The sequence below is a fragment of the Rhinatrema bivittatum genome, chromosome 4 (assembly GCF_901001135.1).
Source record: "Rhinatrema bivittatum chromosome 4, aRhiBiv1.1, whole genome shotgun sequence".
Lineage (NCBI taxonomy): Eukaryota > Metazoa > Chordata > Amphibia > Gymnophiona > Rhinatrematidae > Rhinatrema > Rhinatrema bivittatum.
The window spans coordinates 145663508-145686597 of record NC_042618.1 but is presented as its reverse complement, the minus strand read 5'-3'; the positions used below and the strand labels follow the sequence as shown (position 1 = coordinate 145686597).

Sequence of the window (23090 nt, the reverse complement as noted above, 5' to 3'; positions counted from 1 at the left end):
TGAGCTCAAGAGATTCTAACTAACTGGAATGGACACGAAGGGCATTTAGTGGCAGACTGGGGAGTCCTGCCACATTTAGCTTACTGTAATCTTCTGTATTTAGGATTGCTGAAAAAGAATTTGGGGAAGTTGCAAATTATGTAAAATTCTGCTGCTCAGTTACATGGAGAGATCATTTATTTATTTGCAAAATCTTAATATTCCACTCTCATTACCAAATTGTTTGAGGTGAATTACAATAATACATACAATTTTACAGATAAACCAATAATTAAAACTGCAAAATAAAATATCAATAAAAGCTTCACTGAAAAGGTAAGTTTTCAACATTTTCCTAAATTTTTTAGAATCACTTATCAAGCGCAAATCTAGTGGAATTGCATTCCACAATCTGGGCTCCATGCAGGAAAATGCCCATTTCAAGGTCTGATTCCTGCACACTTGACTAATGCTCGGGAGTGTTAGGAACCACTGAGATTCAGAGTGCAAGGATCTGGAGGGTCGGTATACACTAATCAATTGTTTCAGATAAGCTGGGCACTTGCCATAGATTAAACTGTGAACTAAAGACAAAATCTTAAAACGGACCCAGTACTCAATAGGGAGCCAATGTAGCTCACGCAAAACAGGGGAAATGTGAGCAGAGAGAGGACAACCGGAAATCACACGAGCAGCAGAGCTCATCAAAATTTGCAAAGCTTCTACACGTCTCTACTGGCTGCCTATGTAAGCTGGATTACTGGGCCCAGCTTATTTGAGGGCAAAGTGAAGAAAGTATTTCCCACGACAATCCTTATGCTCTCAAACTGAACATTGTTTTAGGGTTACCTATTCCAAAGTCAATAAAGAAGCTAAGCAATCTTTTTTGGAATTCTTTGCTCCACAAAATATATTTTGCAGAGGATCTTCTGCTTTTAAAAGAATGCTGAAGCCCTGGCTTTTTAAATGGTTGACTGAAGTTCCTGTGTATGTTGGCTGGCTGTTTTATTACTGGAAGACTGAATAAAATGTGATGTAGAATTGTTTTAGGCATATGAAGTATAAATGGATAATGACCTAGAGTTCTGATGTTTTAGTTTTCGTTGATGGCTGCTGAGACATTGGGCTATCCTTGTTTTTAATATTTTATTTTTGTGCTGAGCAATGCTGCCATGCCAGTGGCTGATTTAAGCTGTGTCCAGACATGATTACAGTTACCATAACATTTGTAAGCCATTCTGATTGCTTTTCTAGAAAGGAGGACTGGAAATATTGGAAATAAATATAAATAAATTTGGTTGTCAGTTATCTGGGATCCTGCGGTGATTCCTTTATCCTGTGCCACTCTACCTTTCCCCATCAGTTTGAGAAAAAGGCAGCAAGTGGGAATCAAGTCAGAAGCTATATGATCATGGATTACTTCCGCCATAAGTGCTAACTCCATATTTCACCATTACCCTACCTGAGAGGAAAGAACGATCGTCACAGCCTTTCCACAAGATTATGATTATTTTATTCAATGTGCCTTATGATCCCTCCTGCAGTGGCTTAGCGTTCTCATGTGCACATTGAAAAGTTTTGACCTTTATTTTAATGGCTGCATGCTCTACATATCATTATCTCAGAGAACTAATCATTAAATGCAATCTGAGCATGCCTGCTAAAATGTTGCGTTTCGACCTTAACAATTTTTTAGCTTGAACTTTAGTGAATTAGTCCCATAGGTCTTACCACAGATATGGTTCCATGATCTATTTTTCATACAAGAAACCTGCAGTATTGATTCATAAGCAATTGGTCCATACCCAGATCATACCTATAGGTCAGCTGAACCTGAGCAGGGAGGGCAACCATCTAGACCGAGACAAGAGCCACAGTAGGTACAAATCACTGTGGATGCAACCTTCAGAGGGTGAAGAACCACCCACCTGCATTAGCCTGCCCTGTGATTTTGGTCTTCATAAGACAAACTTCTTCATATGAATAGCTGGTAAATAAAGGCTAGCTTTTCCACCTTGCCAGCTTTTCAATATCAGATTTGTCCCAAGTACATGGGAATCAGATCAAATGATGTGGTGAGATAGCTGAGTAAAGAAAGTTGCAGGAGGAGTGCTGGTAGGATCTAGGAGACAAGTTAATGCGCTGCCATGGGTAAAAAAAAAAAAAAGAATCTGATCAACGTGTCAGCATAGCAAATTTTGGGACAGCCGAAGTGACTGAAGATTAATGTTGTGGATGGTAGATTCATGTTGTGCATATTAACCGAATTGAGCATCTCTGGCCCCAGGGGACAGGAGCTCATGATGGAGATCCTGAAGCTCATTTATGTTCAATATGACACCCTGGTCATGGATCTAATGTTACCAGTGCACAACTTGAATCTACAATCCACACCATTAATCTTCAGTCACTGGATGATTAGGCTACAAGCAAAGGCACTTGATATGAGGCCTTAAATGCACTTGCAAATGACTGGAAAATGATCTCTTCTATATATTTTTCTTCCATGGGTAATTCTACATATAGTGCTACCAAAGCTACTTATGAGTTATCCAGATAAATGGCTTTGAATATAGAGCTGTAAGAGCATAATTTTCAAACAAAACCTATCCACGGTACAGCATTTGAGTGCATAACTAGACACGTGAAAATTAAATACTAGTTATGAACTATGTGGCAGGAACTGCACAGTTTATAAAACACTGCGTATTTCTGCTCAAAAGTAAATGTCTGTGCTTTAGAAGGCGTGAATATTGCCAAGACAAGAAAACACCTACTTTCTCTAACCATTTTATAAACATGCATGCAAAATAATTGTGACACTGCGCGAATAAACACCCAAAATGAAACACGGAGGCAATGCAAAACTATGCATGGGTCCTTGGAATCACCGGTTTACTGACACTGCCTCCCAAGCCTTCTCCGGTTCACCTAGATCTTCCAGCAGTTCACCCACACCTCCCAACCAGAAACTGCAGACAACAAACAAGTCTGACTTCACTTGTGCCAATTAGCCCATGTGAAACTGGATGAACACGTTTGGTAATGTACACGTGTGCATATGTCTTGCAAAACAGCAACTTCTGCGCGTCCTTAACTTTGTCTTGGAACGCTCCTAGCGGGTCCTCCCCCCCTCTCCGGGGAAATGCACACGTGGAACCGAAAATACACGCATACTCTCAACGTTTATAAAACAGCATACGCACACATACATGCTACTTCCGCATGTACACCCTGTTTTTTATGTATAAAACCCCTTGGAAAATTCACTCCTAAGATTTGTGAAACAAGCACACCAGGGACTCATTAGGGACAACGTTTCCTCACCCATTACCAGAAATGACAGAATTTACTGCTAAAGGAGGACTGGGTTCTCCATCGCCATCAGCTCTCTCTCACCCCTCTGGAAAACATATCGCCCCCTCCCGTTCCTTTTTCTTTACGGCTTTGAGAAACAACCATCACCACCACCACACCACTAACCATCATGCAAGCTGTAACTTTTAACTTGTGTGTTCCAGCGATATCTTCCTTACCCATTCTGACGAAGTGAGCAGAGCTCCCCAAAGCTAGTCAGAAATGTATTTAGTGAGGCCAATAGAAAGCTGTCACCTACAACTTGCATCCAAGTAGACTAACATGACAACCGCTCTACATTATTTTTAGGATGAGCTGTGGCCCCACAATCCAAAAAACCTGCTAAAAACACAGATTTAGCATAAAATAACTTTCCCCTCCCCCCTCTCTGTGGAAGTTGGAGTTGTGCTGTAACTAGGTTTTTTTTATTTTTTTCCGACTTACCGGGAAAAGAGAACAGACACCTCTTTACTTAGTACAACAGCTGGATTCTTATCCTACGGTCACTAGTTTCTTTCTTTCTGCTAGTCACAAACCTGGCAGCCGAACATGAAAAGGAATATGGGCTCTTTAATCTGCTGCTCTCCACATAAGACCCAGGGTGAGCTGACAGAGGAAACGTCATTCCAGGAATGCAGGCTTTTTTTGTTTTTTTCTGTTTAAATTCTGGATTACTTTCTCGTTTCGCTTTTGAAAACCCTGGGCTACAAGGGAAGGCACAAGACAGGAGATGAGAATTTTTTTTCCCCTGAAAAGCCAGACCGTGATGCTTTATAGAAAGGTCATTATTGGAACCCACAGGCATAGTGTCGCTGTGCATCCAGAGACAACACATTTAGTTGTCTTCATTTGCTCTGAGATTACAAAAAAAAAAAAAGTTTGATTTTATTAAACACGACTTGGATTCTAGACAGATTTTTTTTGGAAGATTTTATAATTAACAGGTTTGGTTTTAAAGATGGAATTTGACAGGTGGACTTTCTGGTCTGAGGAGGCTGTGACTGTCTCCCTACCCACCTTTCTTTGAAGGTCGCCCCCTCTTACGTATGAGGCCTGATGACTGTTCCCCACCAGATGTGCATCGCCTTCTCCCTCCCTTCCTACCGTTCCCTGCACTTTCAATGTAGTGCCATGGACCAAGCCCCCAATGTCTTCACTTTCCTTGCATGTTTCTGTGCAGCTCTCTGCAGTGTGGTATCCAGTAATTAACATAAAATACCCTAGTCAAGAGCACCATAGAAAAGGCAAAATGTTAGCAACTATGATAAGGAGGAAACATAGGATCTGGACAATATAAGAGACCAACCTTGGGAACACATATATGCAATGTGGATTCTGGTTAAATGTAATACTTTACTCTCAAGCTGGTCTTCGTTAGTGTAACGAGGCAAACAGAGAGCTGCAGGCAGGAGCAGAAAATGTTCTCCTTTAAAACATTCATTTGCACCCTCAGTTTTTTTTTTTTTTTTTGCTGGGATCCTGGCACCATGAGCCTTCATTCGAATAGCCCCTTCCCTTCCACTGTTCCTAGTTTGGTCATCGCAGCAATAGTTTCGAGGCTGGCAGCTATTTACCGGGAACGCTGGGTCATGGGCTCTAAATCCAGCCACCAGGTGTCGCTCTTAATAATAACCCTGACTCCCTCCTCTCTCAGAGGAGCATCTCTCTCTCGCAGCATCTCCAGCCACGGCTGACCCGAGGGGACGAGGAAGAGCTGATCTGTAAAATGAATCCGGGCCCTCCGTACGGTAGTGCGCAATGCTGCCACCGAGCGACCAGCCTGGCCTTCCTCAGTTACTCTTATTCTTCTTCTCCTCACTCTCCTTTTTGTTAATTCCATTTCTTTTTTCAGTTTTCACCGTTGGTAATCAAAATGTCCTCTTTATTCTGGGCCACACTTTTTCTTTAGGGACTTCCCTACTACCCAACCCAAAGGTGAAACGGCCAAGCAGAAATGAGTTCTGGCAGAGCAAAGATATACTGACTGCAATCTTCAAAGCCGTGTACCTAAGCCAATCCCAATTCACTCAGGTAAAACAGCCTGCCTGAAAATTACACGCCTGAGGGGGGAAGCTAGGAGTGCATGTGTTCTTCTACATCATGGGGATTTTTAGTTGGGTTTAACAAAAAAAAAGGCACTCCCAGGGAGTGTGCGTAAGTTGGGGAGGAAAACAGTGTGTGTATGTGTGTGATTATGGGGAGGTCAATATTGAAAAGAAAATGGCTAAGAACGGGTCAGATTCATTAAGGTTTTTCTCCCATTTTGTGTCTATTGGAAAAACCCTTAGTGAATCAGGTCCTATGTTAGCCGGATAAAACTTATCTGGCTGACTTGTATGGGATATTCAGTAGCCCAGCTCTGATTCTGAATATCCCCATATTTGGTGCTACTTAGCCAGATAAGTAAAACCTGTTCTCTGGCAGGTATAATTTATCCAGTTAACTTACCCGGATAAGTATGAATATCGGCACTTATCCGGCTAAGTAGCACCACTCCTATCCATCCATTCCCTGCCCCTGAGTTTATCTACTTAGCCGGATAAGTGATTTAACCAGCTAAGTGGCAACCACTGAACATAGCCGGATATTCAGTGACCGCCACTAAGCTGGATAAGTCCTACTTATCCGACTAAGTAGCTCGGGATTTGTAAAGGTTCATGGGCTAATTAATCCCCACCCTATATAAAAAGCAAGGGCAAAGCAGGTGACTTCAATGCTGGCACTTCACACTAGTTAACGTTCAATGAAACACTAACAATTTTAAAATTAGCTACAAAGTGTGCACGATATAAATGTACTCGCGTGTCCTGAAACTACAAGGGTCGCTCAGCATTGCGGCCCCCCGCCCCATTAAGTATCTTACAGTCTGTGTTATTTAAAGAGGATGCAAGCAGCATGGGCAATGTCTGAACGACGACGACATTTCTCCAGCAAATGCATTTATGTGGGAAATTAAGCTGAACACAGAGGGGACACTATTTGCTCGCGTTTGGCTTGTAAGTCGGTAAGTGGAAGAAGGATGTGTAGTAATGAGGTTGTCTGCTGTTCCTAGGTCTAAAAGGAGGGCGCAGTATAACTGATTGCCTGTTACAGCCAGGTCTTCTAGAAGAATCGTAGGCTGTAGCTGTACATTATATCAGATGACTGGATGACCTTTTCAAAGCCAGATGACAAAAACGTATTTTTTTGGCAGCATGAGATTTCTGAGTTTAGGCCTGAATTAGGAATCTGGAATGAAAAAAAAAATCTATAAAAAGTGCTTGATCATATTAATGCAAGCAAAATATTAATTTTGAGGTTCTTCCAAGCTGTTCTTCCTTTAGCTATCCTGGTAAACTGTCCCTTTCAGCACATGTAGACAGTGTTTTAGATGTCCTCAAGGTCTTAAAGAGCTGGAGAATGCTTTGCACAGTCATTGTTTTCTTAAGCATTTCAAAAGGTTGAACTGCATATGTCTGTTTGTAGGGCAGACGCCCAGCAATCATACATGTCTTTGGAAAAACTGAATTCTTTGCAGGCTGTGACAACTTGTACTGGAACAATGTAAGAAAATGTTATAGATGATCTTTGAAGACCCCCTGGGTCTCTATTTTACATGTTTCTATATTGGGACTATACTGTGCCATGGAAGCATCCATTATTTATTTATATATCTATCTATATATTTATTTATTTATTTATTTATTTATCTGTTGCGTTTTATATACCGTCATTCAGCGAAGCCATCACAATGGTTTACAAGATTCAAAGTGTAATTTTCTTAACAATTGTGAATTAAAGAAATAACAGGATACATATTACACAGAAAGTTAATCATTTTATAGTCCAGAAGAAAATCCTTTCAGTGAGGAGGGTTTGTTTGGGGCTGGTTAGAAACAAGCTATTTTTTGTGGATTTGGTTGGAAGTTCCTTTGGGTGTTAGGATGTTGTGAAGTTTGAATGTTAATGTAGACTTTGTAAAACAACCACGTTTTTAGATCTTTCGTGAAAGTTTTGAGATTAGGTTGGGTTCTCAAATCTTTTGGGAGGGAATTCCATATTTTAGGACAGGCAATGGAAAAAGCTCTTTCTCTGGTTGTTGTCAAGTGAGCATCTCTGATGGGGGGGACAGTTAAGTGGCCTGTGTTGTTTGAACGTAAGTTTCTTTGGGGATTCTGAGGGGTAATGTTTAAGCCAGTTAGTCCTTGGTGTTCATTGTTTAGTAATTTACGCATGATGGTCATGGATTTGTGTTCAATTCGGGCTTTAATTGGAAGCCAGTGCAGTGAAATTAGTATAGGCGTTATGTGGTCATTCTTCTTTGTTCCTGTCAGACTTCTTGCTGCTGAGTTTTGCAAAATCTGGACAGGCTTGAGGTTGGAAGATGGTATTCCAATCAGTAGGGAGTTGCAGTAGTCGATGGTTGAGAATATGAGAAGTTGTAATACAGTTCTGAAGTCGTAAGGGTTAAGAAAAGGTTTCAAACGTCTTAGGGTTAGTAGTTTGTGATATCCCTCTTTGATTTTGTTTGATATATGGTTCTTGAATGAAAGTTCTTTGTCAATAATAATTCCAAGGTTTCTGGTGTGGGTGACAGGGAGTATTGAGTTCATTTGATTGTTAAGTAATAATAGGGGTGGTGGAGTTGGATTGGTTTTTTTTTATTAGATAATATTAGATAATCAACTCATTGTAAACGTGGATATGAGATAGATTCCCCTTGTCTTTACTTACTATGTGTGACCTTCAGCAGGTCACTTAACCTCCTTACACTTCCTTCTACTTTGTGCACTTGGGGGCAGGGACATTGTGATCATGGGATTCATTTTGTAGAGTGCTGTGTGCATTGGTGGTATTATATAACCAAGCCTTGTTATCAGCTTTGAGTCCTGTTAACCAGGCTGGCCCCCCTGGCCTGGCACTAAGCCTCTGTGTTAACATACAGACTGTGTCACATTCTGGAGGAGGTGCTTCGGTCTTGGAGAGAAGGAATATGAGTGTTGAAATTTAAGAAGCTCTGAAGGATTGGCTTTAGTCAAGTCTTCCCTTCTAGCTCTCAGCTAGCAAGGGCCAACCGTAGAGAGGTAGAGGAATAAAACGGAGCTGAAAGAATTATTTTTAAAAACATAAGCAGATTATACAAGATGGATATGTGAGTTTTGGCTGAATGTCACCAATTTACATGAAAAACTGACATATAATAAGACTGAAGATTCCTTTTTTTTCCTTGCACAGTAGAATAACTAGTGGTACCCACAGTGATTCATGGTCGAGTAGTGCGGTTCGTACATGCGAGACCCTCTTCCAGAAATAAGAGGGTAAAGAAGGCATGTCCCTTTTTGCTCTGTTCAGTAACAACGTAACAGTGTGATTTTAATCTATAAAAACTCAGCCATCATGATCTGGTGATCACAGCAGGCACAGAATTGTTCCATTTTTATAATGTCCATGGGTGAGAGGAGCAGGCTTTATGCCAGCTCAGTGAAAGATATATCACCAGAAAATTGCTGGCTTCTATCATTGTTTTGCACTTGCAGCCTGATCCTGTTTATCCTTGACTGGTTTAGCAAGGTGGCACTGGAATCATCTTCTCGGCCAATTAGTACTTTGAAGCCGTAATAAAGAACTGAGGCGACTTTATCCACAGACCCTTTCAGAGATGCCACAGACAGTGTTCGTACCAAGGGAGCAACAAACAGAAAAAGGGGGCATCCTCTAAGTTTAAGGGGTAATAGATTTCACCGCCTTCAGAGGAAGGAATGGTTTACTTCACAAGCAGGGAAATTATGGACACCGGATGAAGTTGTCATGGCTACAATACTAAATCAATTCAAAAGTAACACTGGACAAGGTTTTGGACGAAAATGATATTAGGGGGTACAGTGATATTGCAGCATGGAAAGAAAAACTGTTAATTCAGCAGTTTTGAGCAGATCACCATGCTTGGGGTCGGGAAGGAATCTGTTCATTACTGTAAAACTGCCTACAGACGCACAGTATTTTCTTTTGCTTTTCCCAGGGCTACCAAATTGAGAGGGGGGGACGACAATCAGAAGGTTGGACTGATCGGGCACAGCGAATAACTGGGCGCCCACTGCACCCGTGTGGCGGCTGCCCCCACCATGCCAGTGCCTATCTCCACACAGGGGGTGGTGGTGTCCGGGTCCAGCCCCCCCCCCCCCCCGTCTGTCCATGTGCCACTCCAAGATGGTGCTGGTATAGTGCTGCTGGAGCTGCAGGGTTCTGCGGCATGGTGGCGCTTCCGATGACGTCGCTTCCCCCCTGATTGACCCAGCGTCGGGAGTGGCGACATCATCAAGATGCGCCCCGACGCCGGGTCACCCAATTGGCCGGGGGGGGGGGGGAGGGGGGAAACGCGCAGCACCATCGACGGGGAGGGATGACCAGCGGGCAATTTAAAGGTCTGAGGTCTTAAAGGGAGTTGAATTTTGCTTTACAACATGTCAGATCCGCAGTTTAGTGGTCTTACTTAAAATCACATTTTGGAAAGGGTGATGATATAGACGAAAGTTGGCTGTAGATTTATAGATCTCTATTGACTTGCTGTTGGATCACAACTATTGCAATATTTTAGTTCCACGCTTATGAAACAGCGGATATATAGATTTCACTTGTTACATAACATTGCCGCTTGCCTGTTATGGGCTCATAAACACAGGGACCATGAGTCTGCCAGTCTTCATTAAAACAGTTTAAATTGATTCCGGCTTTGGGTGATGCTGCAGTGCTATGTGCAGAATTTGTGGACTTAAAAGCAAACTGCATGCGCAGGATGCAGTGCAGCAGTGATAAAAGTGCAAGTGCTTGCGTGCACAGTTCCTTTTGTAGATGTATAGTACCTGCAAGTTAAGAACGCCTACAGTCACAACTACAACAAAGCAAGGCGCTTATCATTCGAACCGCGGGTCAGGTCACCAGGTTACCAAGGACCTCTTGATTAGCCCTAGCGGCTCTAGTTGGAGCGCTACTTAAGACACTCTGCCCCCAGACAGTTGTGATTGGCAGTGTAAAATTAATTGGCTCGAATACAAATCAGTTCCCTCCTAAATTTGTACTGCCATAGGTGAAGTGTACAGCAGAGGGAAACTTACACTAGAACATCTTCTGTTTCAATCACTTTACGATTACTAGGCCATGAGTGGGAAATGTTCTGGACTTTTTCTGAGGTGAGGGGGAGCCGAGATAGCCACTGAATACATAAATTATTATTTTCAGGTGAAGAAGAAATACAGCTCTGGCGCTTCTTGCCCCAGTAGCAATGGATGAGTTCAAGACTATGCTCCTCCGGTTTGCATTTGCGTCGGCGTTCTTTGGTAGCAATAGGTGAGTTCTAGGCCATGCCCTTCCAGATTGCATTCGCGCTGGCATTCTTTGGAGCCTTGCGTGTTGGCGAGTTTACAGCACCATCGCGGACTGTATCACAGCTCGTGGCTTAATGCACCTTATACCGAAGATTATCAATCCAGCCTAAGACTGATTATGGGACCCATCCCTACACCACAAGGGGACGGTCTGTATGACTTCACCGCAATAAATCTCCATTAAGCCGTTACCAGTTTTGGCAGTTTGCTAGAAAACCTGCACAGAAGAAGGGCTGCGGAAGGAGGGCCATAGAACAAATGTTTCAGTGTTCACTCATTCCACATGCTAATATCTAAGTTCTCCTTCCACTCACCGCTGTCATTCAATGTCTTCCTGCGTGGATATTCAGCCACTCATTCATCACGCACCCCCATAAAATGAACACAAGTGGGAAATTTGAGCTAGACTATCAAATGCCTCGTCTCATGAGGCGTGCGTTGGCACCAATTCTGGCCCATGATGCAGTCAGGAAGAGTGAGTTCGGGGAGACCAAGATGGCCGCTGCCTGAATCTCACGCTAAGGAAGCTCTTTCCTGCAATTTCTTTCAAGTCTTTTTTTTCCTAAATTAAAATGCCTCATCTAAGAGAAAGGCGAGATTAAGGGAGATTTTGAGTTCATCTCCCTTACCTGAACAACTTCAGCCCTGGATTGAGTCTTTCTTCGCGTCCCCTCTGCAAGTTGCACCGGAACGGAGAGCCACTTCGAGTCCAATGCTGAGTGAACGCCGGCTCCGATGACTGAAGATATGTTACTCAGACCTGGTGTGCCAACGGTGCTTTTACTTCCATATGCTGCTTTTTCCAACATTTTTGCAGCTCAGTCAGTGCTTCAAGATACGGGACAAGGAGGAGAGGTTAGAACTGAGACCCCGAGAAGGGATACCGTGGTGGTATCACCTCCGGAGAATCCACGTGAGAAGTATTCCACGGGTCTCCCCGATATCTCGTTAATGCTTGGAGGAGAGGAAGGCAATATTACGTGAAGCTGATGGAAAATTCAAGGTATGCCTGACATTTAAATCTATTCTTGAACACCCCCCAGTAATAACTTTAGAGTCTGTCTGGAATGTTTTGGTGTCTCTGGAAACTGCTATTGCTTCTTTAACTGCTATATCCTTGGATACTAACCACTGTGTTTTGGCTACAAAGGGTCAAGTTGCTACACATGGGTTAAAGTTGGGTGATCTGGAATCACAGATTCAACTGTGGAGACTGTGCAGCATAAGCTGGTTCAATCTGATATGATTTATTCAAAAACAATTGGAAAATGTGGAGAATTCCTTAAGAATTTTGAATTTGAGAGTTCTAAACTTTCCATTTGTTAAACTGATTTCCCCAAAGGATCTGTTTAAGAACTATCTCACTCAAATTACTCTTGTTATAACTAAGGCTTATTATTTACCAACATTTGAAAAAGAAACATCAGGAGATCATGTGCCAGTCCCTACTTTAAATTTGTCGGATATATTGGAATTGTCTCAAGAGACGGTTATTCAAAAAAGGGGAACCTTACTAGTTACTTTTGCCATTGCATCAGAGTGGAATTCTGTATTGAGATTTTTTCTTCAAAATCCGCTGCAAGTTATTCCATGGTCAAAAAGTTTGGATAAATCCTGACATTACAAGGACTACTCAAGAACGGTGTAGGACGTTTCTCTCAATGAGACCAGAAGTGATATTACATGGGGCTAAATTTAATTTGAGATACCTCTGAAAATGTTTGCTTAAATATCAAAATTCTAATTATTTGTTTTTTGAACCATCATAGTTATGGATGTTCCTGGATTCCCATAACTAATATTCCTTTAAGGATAATTGGCTTGTAGTAAGTTAGCGGGTTGGTTTTAGGTAGCCATTCCTTTACTTTTCTTTTTGTTTTTCACTCTCTGATAGTCTTGGTCCCCCAAGTTTCTTGATATTTGGAAATATATTGTGAAGATATACATTGTTACACACGCCGGCCGCGACAAACCTGCGGCTAGGCCCCCTCAACTCTTTCAAAGTGATCCAGCACCCGGTCCCTCATCTCTGGCGGCTGTGGGCCATTGGCTCCGTCCTCGGGTCGCCCCTGGGGCCTCCGGCTCTGCTGCAGCTCCTGATGTTTCACGTCGGGCCTCTCTGCGTGGCCCGCGGAGAGATGCCGTCCCGACCAGCGACGCGCCCCTCTCTAGGTGCGCGCGCACAGCTAGTCCTTAAATAGGGCCCGCGGCGGGAACCTGGCCGCAGCCCCAGATAATGATGTCGGCAGAGCTCCGGTATATAAGCCCGGGCTCCGCTCTCTCAAATTGCCTTTGCAACAGGTCCCCTCGCTAGTCGAGTACTCGTTGCCTCTTCAGTTCCTGGTTCCCGACCCTGATTGTCTTCGTTCCTGTTTCCTTGATCCTGTATTCCTGTTCCTTCATCTCTCCTTCGGATTGCTAACCTAGTTTGACCGCTGCATTGCCTGTCTACTCCATTGCCTCTCTCCAGCCCCAGACCTCTGCATTGCCTGACTACTGCGTTGCCTCTCTCCAGCGCCAGATCTCTGCATTGCCTGATTACTCCGTTGCCTCTCTCTAGCCACAGACCTCTGCATTGCCTGACAACTCTGTTGCCTCTCTCCAGCCCCGGATCTCTGCATCGCCTGTCCACGCCGTTGCTTCTCTCCGGCCCTGGACTTCTGCTTCATCTGACTGTCCTCTGACTCTCTCCTCGTCTAGACCTCAGCCTTGCTTGCCACTGCTTCCAGACTGCCGCCAGCCCTGAACCCATCTTGCTTATTGGCGCCTGGGTCTCCGGGACTCCGCCTCATCCATTACGGACTGATACCTACACTAGTTGCTGCCTCTCGGCTGACCTTGATCTACCCATCGACGACCACTGATGGAGGCCACCTAGGTCCAGCCGATCCCGGCAGCCAAAGGCTCAACCCGCGGGGAATGAGGGCTGGTATTGGTAAAGCACCAGCCAGCCTCCCTCCGTCAACCCTCTCTGTCTACCGACAGTGGGGACCCGTAGGATCCCTTCTACGGGTAGCGTCAACCCCAACTCAGCCCAAGGGTCCACCTCCGGTGCAACATACATGTGTATTGTTCATTGTATGTTTCTTTTTCATTTTTTTCTTATTTGTTTATTTGATTATGAAATTTATCTCTATTGCTAGTACAAGACTATTCTTGTGTTACTTGAAAAATTCAAGAAAAATAAAATAAAAAAAAAAAAAAAAGGAAGAGTGAGTCCGACAGCAGGCCAGTTAGGGAAGACCTGGCCTTATGGTCTAAGTACCTACCCTTGTTCGGTTGGCATCGATAATATCCAAGCATACTTTGATGCGTCAGGAGGCAGTGGTCTTAGTGTTAAGTCATGGAAGCTCGATGCACCTCCCCCCACCGGCCAGACCACTGGGCAGCAGGTTGCCCAACTCATGCACATCTAGTATAAAGTGCTTGGTTGTTAATGGGTGGCATTTTGGCTTTGCAATGCAGTGGTAGTACGGTCAGCAAATGAGCAGTTTTCTGGCAGCCCTGGCATCGGAGTTGCGGTGGTAGTTCGTGTTATGCTGTGTGCGCATGGACATTGTGGAGCAAGCAAGGCATGCTCCTGGAATGTGCGGTGAGAATGCGGATTCTCTCACTGCCCAAGCGGAGTTGAGCGTTGGAGAGGTACCCAGGTGGCTGGGGTCGGAACTGAGGGAGTGCGAGATGGGGGGTGCTTCATTGTGATGCTCGAAGCTGGAAATGGGCTGCGCAGAGTAGGATTTCACGATCAAGGGGATGTTGCGGGGCCTTGCCAAGGAACCCTTTGCCGTGGCATGACATGTGGAAACCGCTGACACATGACCTCCAATTACCACCTTGGCATATCCTCTTGGCCCAACACGCGAAGACCAATGTCCCAACTCCGGTTACTGCTTTGGAGTGTTCTGCCCGGGGCAGCTGTAGGTGAGTGCGAGCTACGTACTTCCAAGTTGTTTCATGAGCTACGTTCTTCCAGGTTGCCTTCAAGCTTTCAGTCCTTGGAACTTTGCATGTCAGTGAGCTACAGAGCCTTGCGGATTGCATTATAGCTGCGAGGCTTGTGGTGGGTGGACGTCAGCATCGCGAATGGCATGGTGGGCCCAGAAGTGATACAGTCCAGGACAGATCAAGGTTGAAGTGGGATGCTTGTCAATCTGACAAAGTCAGGGGGCTAGCTGCCCAGGACCCTTCTGGTGAGGGCAGCCAGGCCTTGGGGCCACCTCTTGGCGCTTGGGCCATGGGTGCTAATGTCAGGCCCAGGGATTGAGCCTTGATAGATCAACGGCCGGAAACATCTTTGAGGGGCTCTGGATTGTCCTGCTGTGTGGTGGACTGCCCAGGACCCCAACTCTTGGTGCTTGGGCCATGGGCAATAATGTCAGGCCCGGGGATGGGACCTTGATGGATCAATGGCCAGACACCTCTTGGAGGGGCTCTGGATTGTCCTGCTGTGTGGCGGACTGCCCAGTACCCCACCTCCCAGTGCTTGGGCCATGGACAATAATATCGGGCCCAGGGATGGAACCTTGATGGATCAATGGCTGGACACAACTTGGAGGGGCTCTGGAAGGTCCTGCCACGTGGTGGACTGCCCAGGACTCCTCTAGTGAAGATGATCATAAGAGGGTCTTGTTCACAGGCTGTTCGAGGGGTACGCGGCCTTCTCAGCACTTGGACTATGGGCACTAATGTCAGGCCTGGGAATTGGGCCTTGACAGAGAAACGGCTGGACATGTCTGTGAAGGGCCTGGAGGTCCTGTGTGAGGTGGACTGCCTGGGACCCCTCTGGTGAAGGGAGCTGTTGGAAAAGGATGGACAATCAAACGGCTGGGTCAACAAGGCATGCTTTGTCACCAGGCTGCAGTTGGGAACAGTGAACCTGACATCGCCTGACCTAATCATCATACACCTGGTGGCAACAATTTAGACAGTGGCATCAGCATCGCTCTGTGTAACATGATCACTGAAGACGTGAGCCGCATTACCTCATCATGACCGTCCTTGCCTCATCGTGGCCATCTTCAAATTTGCTGGCCCGAAATGATATCCTGACATAGCATGAGGTGCTCTGGATGGTGGGAGAGTCACCGTGCCAAGTTCAATTGCCAGGTAGCCAAAGCCATACAACACCAAGACGATGTCATTTGGACATGAATGGGTTGATGGACATTGTGCAGAATTATAGGCTCCGGACAGAGTACACTTGTCAAATTGGGGAAATGAACTGTTCCTGTACACTATGCAGTAGTTATTCACGGACTGGATGCAGGAGTCGTAGCCATTGCTTGGGGGGTGCCCGTTGCATGCAGGTGGAAGGGTACTTCCATGCCCGTGCGAGCCAGGCCCCTGTGGCATGGAAGGGTACTTCCATGCCCGTGCGAGCCATGCCCCTGTGGCGGCAGCAACCAAGTCCAGGAAATCATTTGTAAAGGCAGAGGCATTAGAAGGAAGCTGGGAGGTGCCAGTATGTGCGATAGAGGCCTAAGGGTCATCACTTATTGGCCATGGATGATCAATGTCAGGCCCAGGTTCGGGGCCTTGATGGATGGATGTCTGGATACATAAGGAAGGGTTCCGGCAGGGCTTGCTTTGTGGTGGCTTGGCCAAGATTCCCTCCGGAGGATGGGCTCTGGCGGGGGCTTACTTTATGGTGGTCTGGGCATAGAACCCATCCAGTGTGTGGCGATTGCGACACCTGTTTCTGGGGCTTGCTGGCCATGAGACCCCGTGGTTCTGCTTGGGTGGAAATCGAAGTTGTTGGCACCTGCCTGTGGCAAGTTTGTAAACATTATTGACCGGACTCTCCTGTTAGGGACTCTAATAAACGGCTGTGGCCTTTGCATCCAAATGGTGTGTTGTGTTTTCCTTGTGTGTAATTGGTGGAGTGCAACTAGGCTGGTGTAGGGGTGGAATAGAGCCAGGGGTGTCCGGGCTGCTTGGTTATTCGCCTCGAGTGGTTTTTCAGCTTCACTAAGATCCCAGTGTATGAAGGTATGCTTGGCTATGTGAACATGCTAAAGCACGGTTGCATGCAAATTTCTGTATGTACAAATTTATGCCCTATTTAATGAGGTGTTTAGCACACATGTACACAAATGAATGTACAAATTAGTGCTCTTCCATGCAAATCCCATGTTATTCAAGGCATTGGCTATCATTGCCCAATGCAGAGAAGGACCCAAAAAACAAAGCGGTAGCCGATCCAGTAGGCTGTGTAACAGTGAAGACAATAGGTGTAACTCTTTATTTGGCATATGAGTGAAGCAAGTGTGCACTGAAGTTCCATGCACTTTGTTTACTCACATTTCATTACATTGCAGCCTCTATATGGAAGGCTGTAAGGCTACTGTACAGGCTAGTTGGGTTTGTTCCTCTATTGAAACGCACTGAAGAAGGAGAGGTGCAGGAGATGCTCCCTCTAGCAGGAGTTCCTTGGAAGAAGTCGTTAGTGTGCACAGTTGAATCACTGTTCATATGCTGATTTGTGTAGCTGGCTGTGCTGGAACGTTATGGGCTGTCCATGCAGCTGGGTGTCCAGCCGTTACGGATACAACAGTATGGAGTTTGTTCACTTTCTATGCTGGGGTGTGGGAGTTGATTCTTTAAGCAAGAACTCCTTGAAGGAGGAGGGAAGAAAAGGTGGATGGAATTTCTTATTGGCTGGATTAGCAGCTGCAGGATATCATTGTTATAATATTCTATGCAATTACAGTGGGCAAAATGCCCTCGGTTGAGATGTGGTCTCTAGAAATGGGAATCTGTACTAGGGCTAGTGAAGTTCAGTTATTGCTTAGTGACCGTGAAACTAGAAGGACACTTGTAAACGAGAATTTTTCTCCCCTTTAAACAAGACCAAGAAGGAATGAAAAAATTTGCCAGTCTGCAGATTTGGTTCTCCCTGTTGTATCAAAACATGACCAATCCAGGCTAAGGTAAGGTGAGACGAGGTGAAATCGTGCAGAAGAAAGGGACTGAAAGCGGAGAAATGAAGGGTGATAATTGGCAACGAGGCCTGGCGTGGGCAGTACTTCTTTAACAAATAAAATAAAAACCACAGCATCGAAAAAGTATAAACACTGGCAAAAAATTCAAAAAAAGTATGCTTGCTACAAATTAGGTTCTTATTTTGTTCAAAAATAAAGACACACAAGGACAAAAGCTAACAGGTATAATTTTAACTTACAGAAGCAAACAGCAACTCTGCGTGGGAGAGCGGTGCAGGTACTGAATGATTTAACAGACTGGAGGCAGAATTCATGCCATAAATTGGCATGAAAGGGATATACTCCCTTAAAGGCACGGTTAGATAAAGATTGTGATGGCTCAGAGTGATACACAGTAAGCAAAATACTTACAGTCTAAGTGACTGTGCCTGATTCCTTCTACATCTTCGGCATGGATGAAGTGGTAACACCTCTTCCCCACGATATCCAAAGGTGTCAGGTCCATGTAATCACTAATTCTAGAAAAGACAAAGCCTAGCAATTAGCATATAAACACAAAAGAAGACGTTTGAGAAAATACGAAAAAATATCCAAACTCCAAACTTCAGTTCTTTAACCAGCCAAGATTTCCCTGTGCCGGTGCCCAGGACATGAAAGAGACAGCAAGAAAGGGAGGACTTTCAGAATCTAAACTTCTGAAAAGTGGGACATCTCTACATATCAACCACATTTATCTCAATATTCTCAGGAAGATTCGGTATTGCCCTTCCCCTTTTGCCATTGTTTTATATATGTTTTATATTGTACCCAGCCCTGAACATCTATTTGTTCACTTTTATACCCTGCTCTGAACGTAGGAAGGGTGGGTAATAAGTGCTTTAAAATAAATAAATAAATAGGTAAACTAATTAAGGGTGGACCATGAGACTGCTCAGTCTTTAGATGCTCAAGCAGGCAAAGGGAAACCAATTTTATAGTATTTAAGACTATCACGGTTAAGGCCATTAAAAATGAATTTCATCAAATATATTGGGCAAGAAATATCCAAGCATTCACAGATGGGTAGGGTCAATCCCCTGCTATGTGGCATTTTGCCACAGGGTCTTCTCTGTAGCCCTGAAGGGAATGGGAGGTAAAGATCTTACAGAAATGGACACCTGCTCCTCAGGAGAAAGTAGGGACTCTTAAGCTGTTCATAGTTAGTATTTACAACCAGCTCAATAATGGGATGATGCAACTTCCTGGGGGTGAAGCGTTTTTGTAAGTATAAGAGCACACCACGCACAAAACATGGCATTACATTCTGACAAGGGGAAACTGGGGAGGAGGGGGGGTGCTTTTTTTTTTTTTTTTTTAAGGAGTAAGACTCCATAAATAACTTGAGACATTCACTGTCAGGTTCCTCTACACCAGTGTTTCCCAACTGGTGTGCCTTCAGACCCGATCAGGTGTGCCATGAAAAAAAAAAGTCACCACTGCCCGATGCTCAGATCCAGACCAGCACCTGGGCTCTGCTCTCAGCACTTTGCAACAGCAAGAATCACCAGCAATGGCTCGTAACCTAATCGGAACTCTTTCTGAGAACATGAGTAAACATGCCATGCATCTTATGAGTCCCGAAACGTGGGCATTAATGGGCTGCATGCAGAGCATGGATAACTGGGCCCCATTTTGTGGAGCACACACACACATTGCACACAGCATTTCCTCATCTTCCCCATTGTTGAGTCTTATCCCCACAGATGGGAAGAGTGTGCACTGAACACTGGATGTGGCTCACTTTGAATGTTGGCAGCAGCAGTAGCGAAGGAGCCCTGGTGGCTGCATGTAGCAGCCAAGGTAACTAACTGAGCCAGCTGCTTGCATAACACTGACACCTCCCTTCTCCTATGGGGCCGATGCAATAAAGTCGTGTAGAAAGCGGGCGCTGAACAGTCAGAGCCCGCTCTCTTAATGTGTACAGGGGCACCCCCAAGGGGGGATGCCATGCAATATTAAAATTAGGGGGTCATGTTAGCAAGGATACGCTAGAGTCGCGTCCTTGCTAACATGAACCCAATCGGTTTTCGTGACTGCCGACAGATAGACTCGGCGTTGGTTTTCGTGATGGGTCCGAGCATCAGTTTTTTGTTTTTTTTTTAACTTTTCTTTCTTTTATTTGTCATCCTACTTAATATCACACAATACTAAGTAGGAGGCAGTACAGAAAAGCAGTTTTTTTCTGCAATTCTGTACTTTTTTGTGATGCGCACAACTATTAACGCCTGCTCCAGGCAGGCGTTAATAGATGACAATTAAATGTGCGTCTGAGACACAATTTTTTTTTCTTTTTGCATCAGGAGTGAATGCCTAATAGCCTCATTCATGTGCATTTGCATGTGATGAGTGCTATTAGATTCACTCCACGTTGAACACGCATTGAATAGGCGCTAATCCCCTTAATGCATTAGGGGATTGATTAGCGCCTATTCTACCCGTGTCCGACTGCAGGTTAACAGTGCGCTCGGCTGAGCACACCGTATTGCATCAGCCCCATAGGGAGCTGGTGCATTGTGAAGAGTTCATGCATGTCTCAGCCCCCTCTCCCCCTTCATTTTAAAATTTGGAAGATAGACTAGAAGAGCTTTCAGTGCTCTTCTCACTCTTCTTTTGGCCCTATGAGTCTGCTCCATGTCCTCACTGCCTGCTCCAGGGAGACTGATGTGCCATGCAACACTTGTACAGGTGTGCACTGGCCATGAAAGGGTTGGAAAACACTGCTCTACTGTATTGATCCTGTAAAATGTACATTCATTCATATTTGTTATTTCTCTTATGGTTTGTTTTTTCCACACCTTGATTGATTCTTCGATAAAAATATTATTAAAAAACGCTTACAGTACACAGACTATTTGTCATTAGTCAAGTAAATGTCTGTAAATGTCAGGAGCTGGCATCTCTATAGTTTTCCATATTTTGGTTGTGCTTGTTTGAATTCATGTACCCTTTTGAACAAGCTCTGGATAGTCTGATGGTCTGTAGCGCACAACTACATTAAGCTGAACTTCATCATGTCCTGTACTAATTTAAACTTAAAGTAGGTAAGGCAATGGAGCCGGATGGGATACATCTGAGGGCATTAAGAAGTATCGGGCAGCTCTGCTGGCTGATCTTTTCAATGCTTCTCTAGAGTTGGGGGCAATTCCAGAGGAGTGGAGATGGGCGGATGTGGTTCTTATTCATAAAAGTGAAAAGGAGGAGGCGGAGAACTACAAGCCAGTTAGTCTTACTTCTGTGGTGGGCAAATTAATGCAGCCATTGCTAAAACAAAGGATAATGCAGTTTCTAGAATCCAATGGACTGCAAGATCCGAGGCAGCATGGTTTTACTAGAGGTAGATCTTGTCAGATGAATCTGATCAATTTCTTTGATTAGATGACTAGAGAGTTGGATCAAGGGAAAGTGCTAGATTTCGGTAAGGGCTTTGACACAGTTCCACATAAGCAACTTATAAATAAATTGAGCACCTTAGGTATGGGACTAGAGTGACTTATTGGGTTAGAAACTGGCTGAGTGGGAGGCAACAAAAGATAGTGGTAAATAGAATACTCTGGGGTGGGTGGGGCATTAGTAGTGGTGTGCTTCAGGGGTCGGTTCTTAGACTGGTTCATTTCAACATTTTCATAATTGACATAGCGGAAGGTTTGTCGGGAAATGTTTGTCTTTTTGAAGATGATATCAAAATCTGCAACAGGGTAGACAGCCAGGAAACTGTGGAAAACATGAGGAGGGATCTAGCAAAGCTCAAGGAATGGTTTAGAGTCTGGCAGCTAATACTGAAAAATGCAGACTAATGCATTTAGGATGCAAAACACAAGGGAGAGGTAGAGTATTGGGATGAAATTATTCTAAGCATGAAAGAAGAGCAGGATCTGGAGGTGATTGTATCTGATGATTTTAAGGTGACCAAGCAGATGGATAAAATGATTGCACATACCAGAAAGATGCATGGCTGCATAGGGAGAGGAATAGTCAGCAGAAAAAGGGAGGTGATATTGCCCCTGTATACTGCATAGGTCCCTGGTGAGACCTCATTCGGATACTGTATACAATTCTGGAGACTTCACCTTCAAAAGGATATAAGCCAGTTGGAATTGGTCCAGAGGGTGGCTACTAAAATGGTGAGTGGTCTTTTTTCTAAAGCATATGGGGATAGACTTAATGATCTAACATATAGACTGCAGAAGAAAGGCAAGATAGGGGTGATAGAGGTTCTAAAACAAGGGGTCATGGGATGAGGGTGAAAGGGGGTAGACTCAGGAGTAATTTTAGTTGATGCATGGAACGGCCTCCCAGTGGAGGTGGTGGAAACAAAAACAGTATGGGGCAGATTTTAAAAGGTACGCACCTGGCACCACCAAATGTACGCCCGATTTTATAACATGCGCGCGCTCCATTGTGAATTCAAGAAAGCAGGGGATAAACACAGGGGATCTCTGAGGGAGTGATAGGAATTATAAAGCTAAATTAGTTGGGTAGATGACATTGGGTCTTTTTCTGCCATCATGTTTCTATACGGATACAAAATGCCTCATGGAAACAGCAGCGATTCCAATTCACGTCATAACAAAAATTAAATTTTGCCGCAAACTGTTGCCAGAACTGCTCAACTGTGTGCGGACATTTTCTTTCTAAAACTGTCCTATTTAAAAAAAACAAAAAAACTGCAGCTACTGTTAAAAAAATTAAGAATAGAGAACTTGACCAGCAAGCCCTTGGGCTCCTTCTACCTCTTGTTATACCTGTGGACCACCAATTGGGAACCACTTTATAAGCGCCCATGTAATAGTTCAGGGCATGAAGGAAAGAGGTGGAAAAGGGATATCAGGGCCTGCCAGATATCTCCTCAAATGTAAGTTATATATAGGGGCTGTGTTTTCGTACTATAGTCTTCGTTCCCCATGGCTGTTCTTCGACCTGGCCCTACTCTACTGGCTGTCACTCCACTCACAAGAAGTCACTATTTTGCTGTGGGTGGGGCTTCAACAGAAGTTATGACCCCTCTCCCAGCCCAATTGCGAATTTCACGGAGTAAACTGCCGTGACATGGCCATGTGCAGAGGCTGCTGACTCTTTTTACATTTTCGTTTGCATACCAGCTATAGACCCAGTTGCACTGGTTCCTTCCTGAGGTTGGACTCTCATCAGAACCTAGCACGGCCACTGCTGATTACTGTGCATAAACCTCACACAGGCCAGGAAGTGAACTGGCTAAAGTAGCATCAATGTGCAACATTATATTGCTGTTATTATGGAAAACGAGAAAGACATTGCCATCACTGTGCCTCAGTACCTCCAAAAATAAACCTACCACTTTGCATCAGTGACCGATGCCAAGCTTAAAATGACCGGTCTTTCACCTGGCAAAATGAGTCAGGTTTCACAGTAGGGTCGGTCTTTTCAGGCGAGCTTT

The 23090-nt window shown here is 44.5% G+C and overlaps 1 protein-coding gene across 3 annotated transcripts in view; it reads right to left on the bottom strand.

Moving 5' to 3' along the window:
* NPAS3 (neuronal PAS domain protein 3) overlaps window positions 1-23090 on the bottom strand; it is a 1664600-nt gene that overhangs the window by 37461 nt on the left and 1604049 nt on the right. For all 3 annotated transcript variants that reach the window (XM_029598930.1, XM_029598933.1, XM_029598932.1), the window contains one exon: window positions 18050-18156. In XM_029598930.1, coding sequence (XP_029454790.1) covers window positions 18050-18156 — 107 coding nt within the window. The remainder of the gene's footprint in view (window positions 1-18049; window positions 18157-23090) is intronic.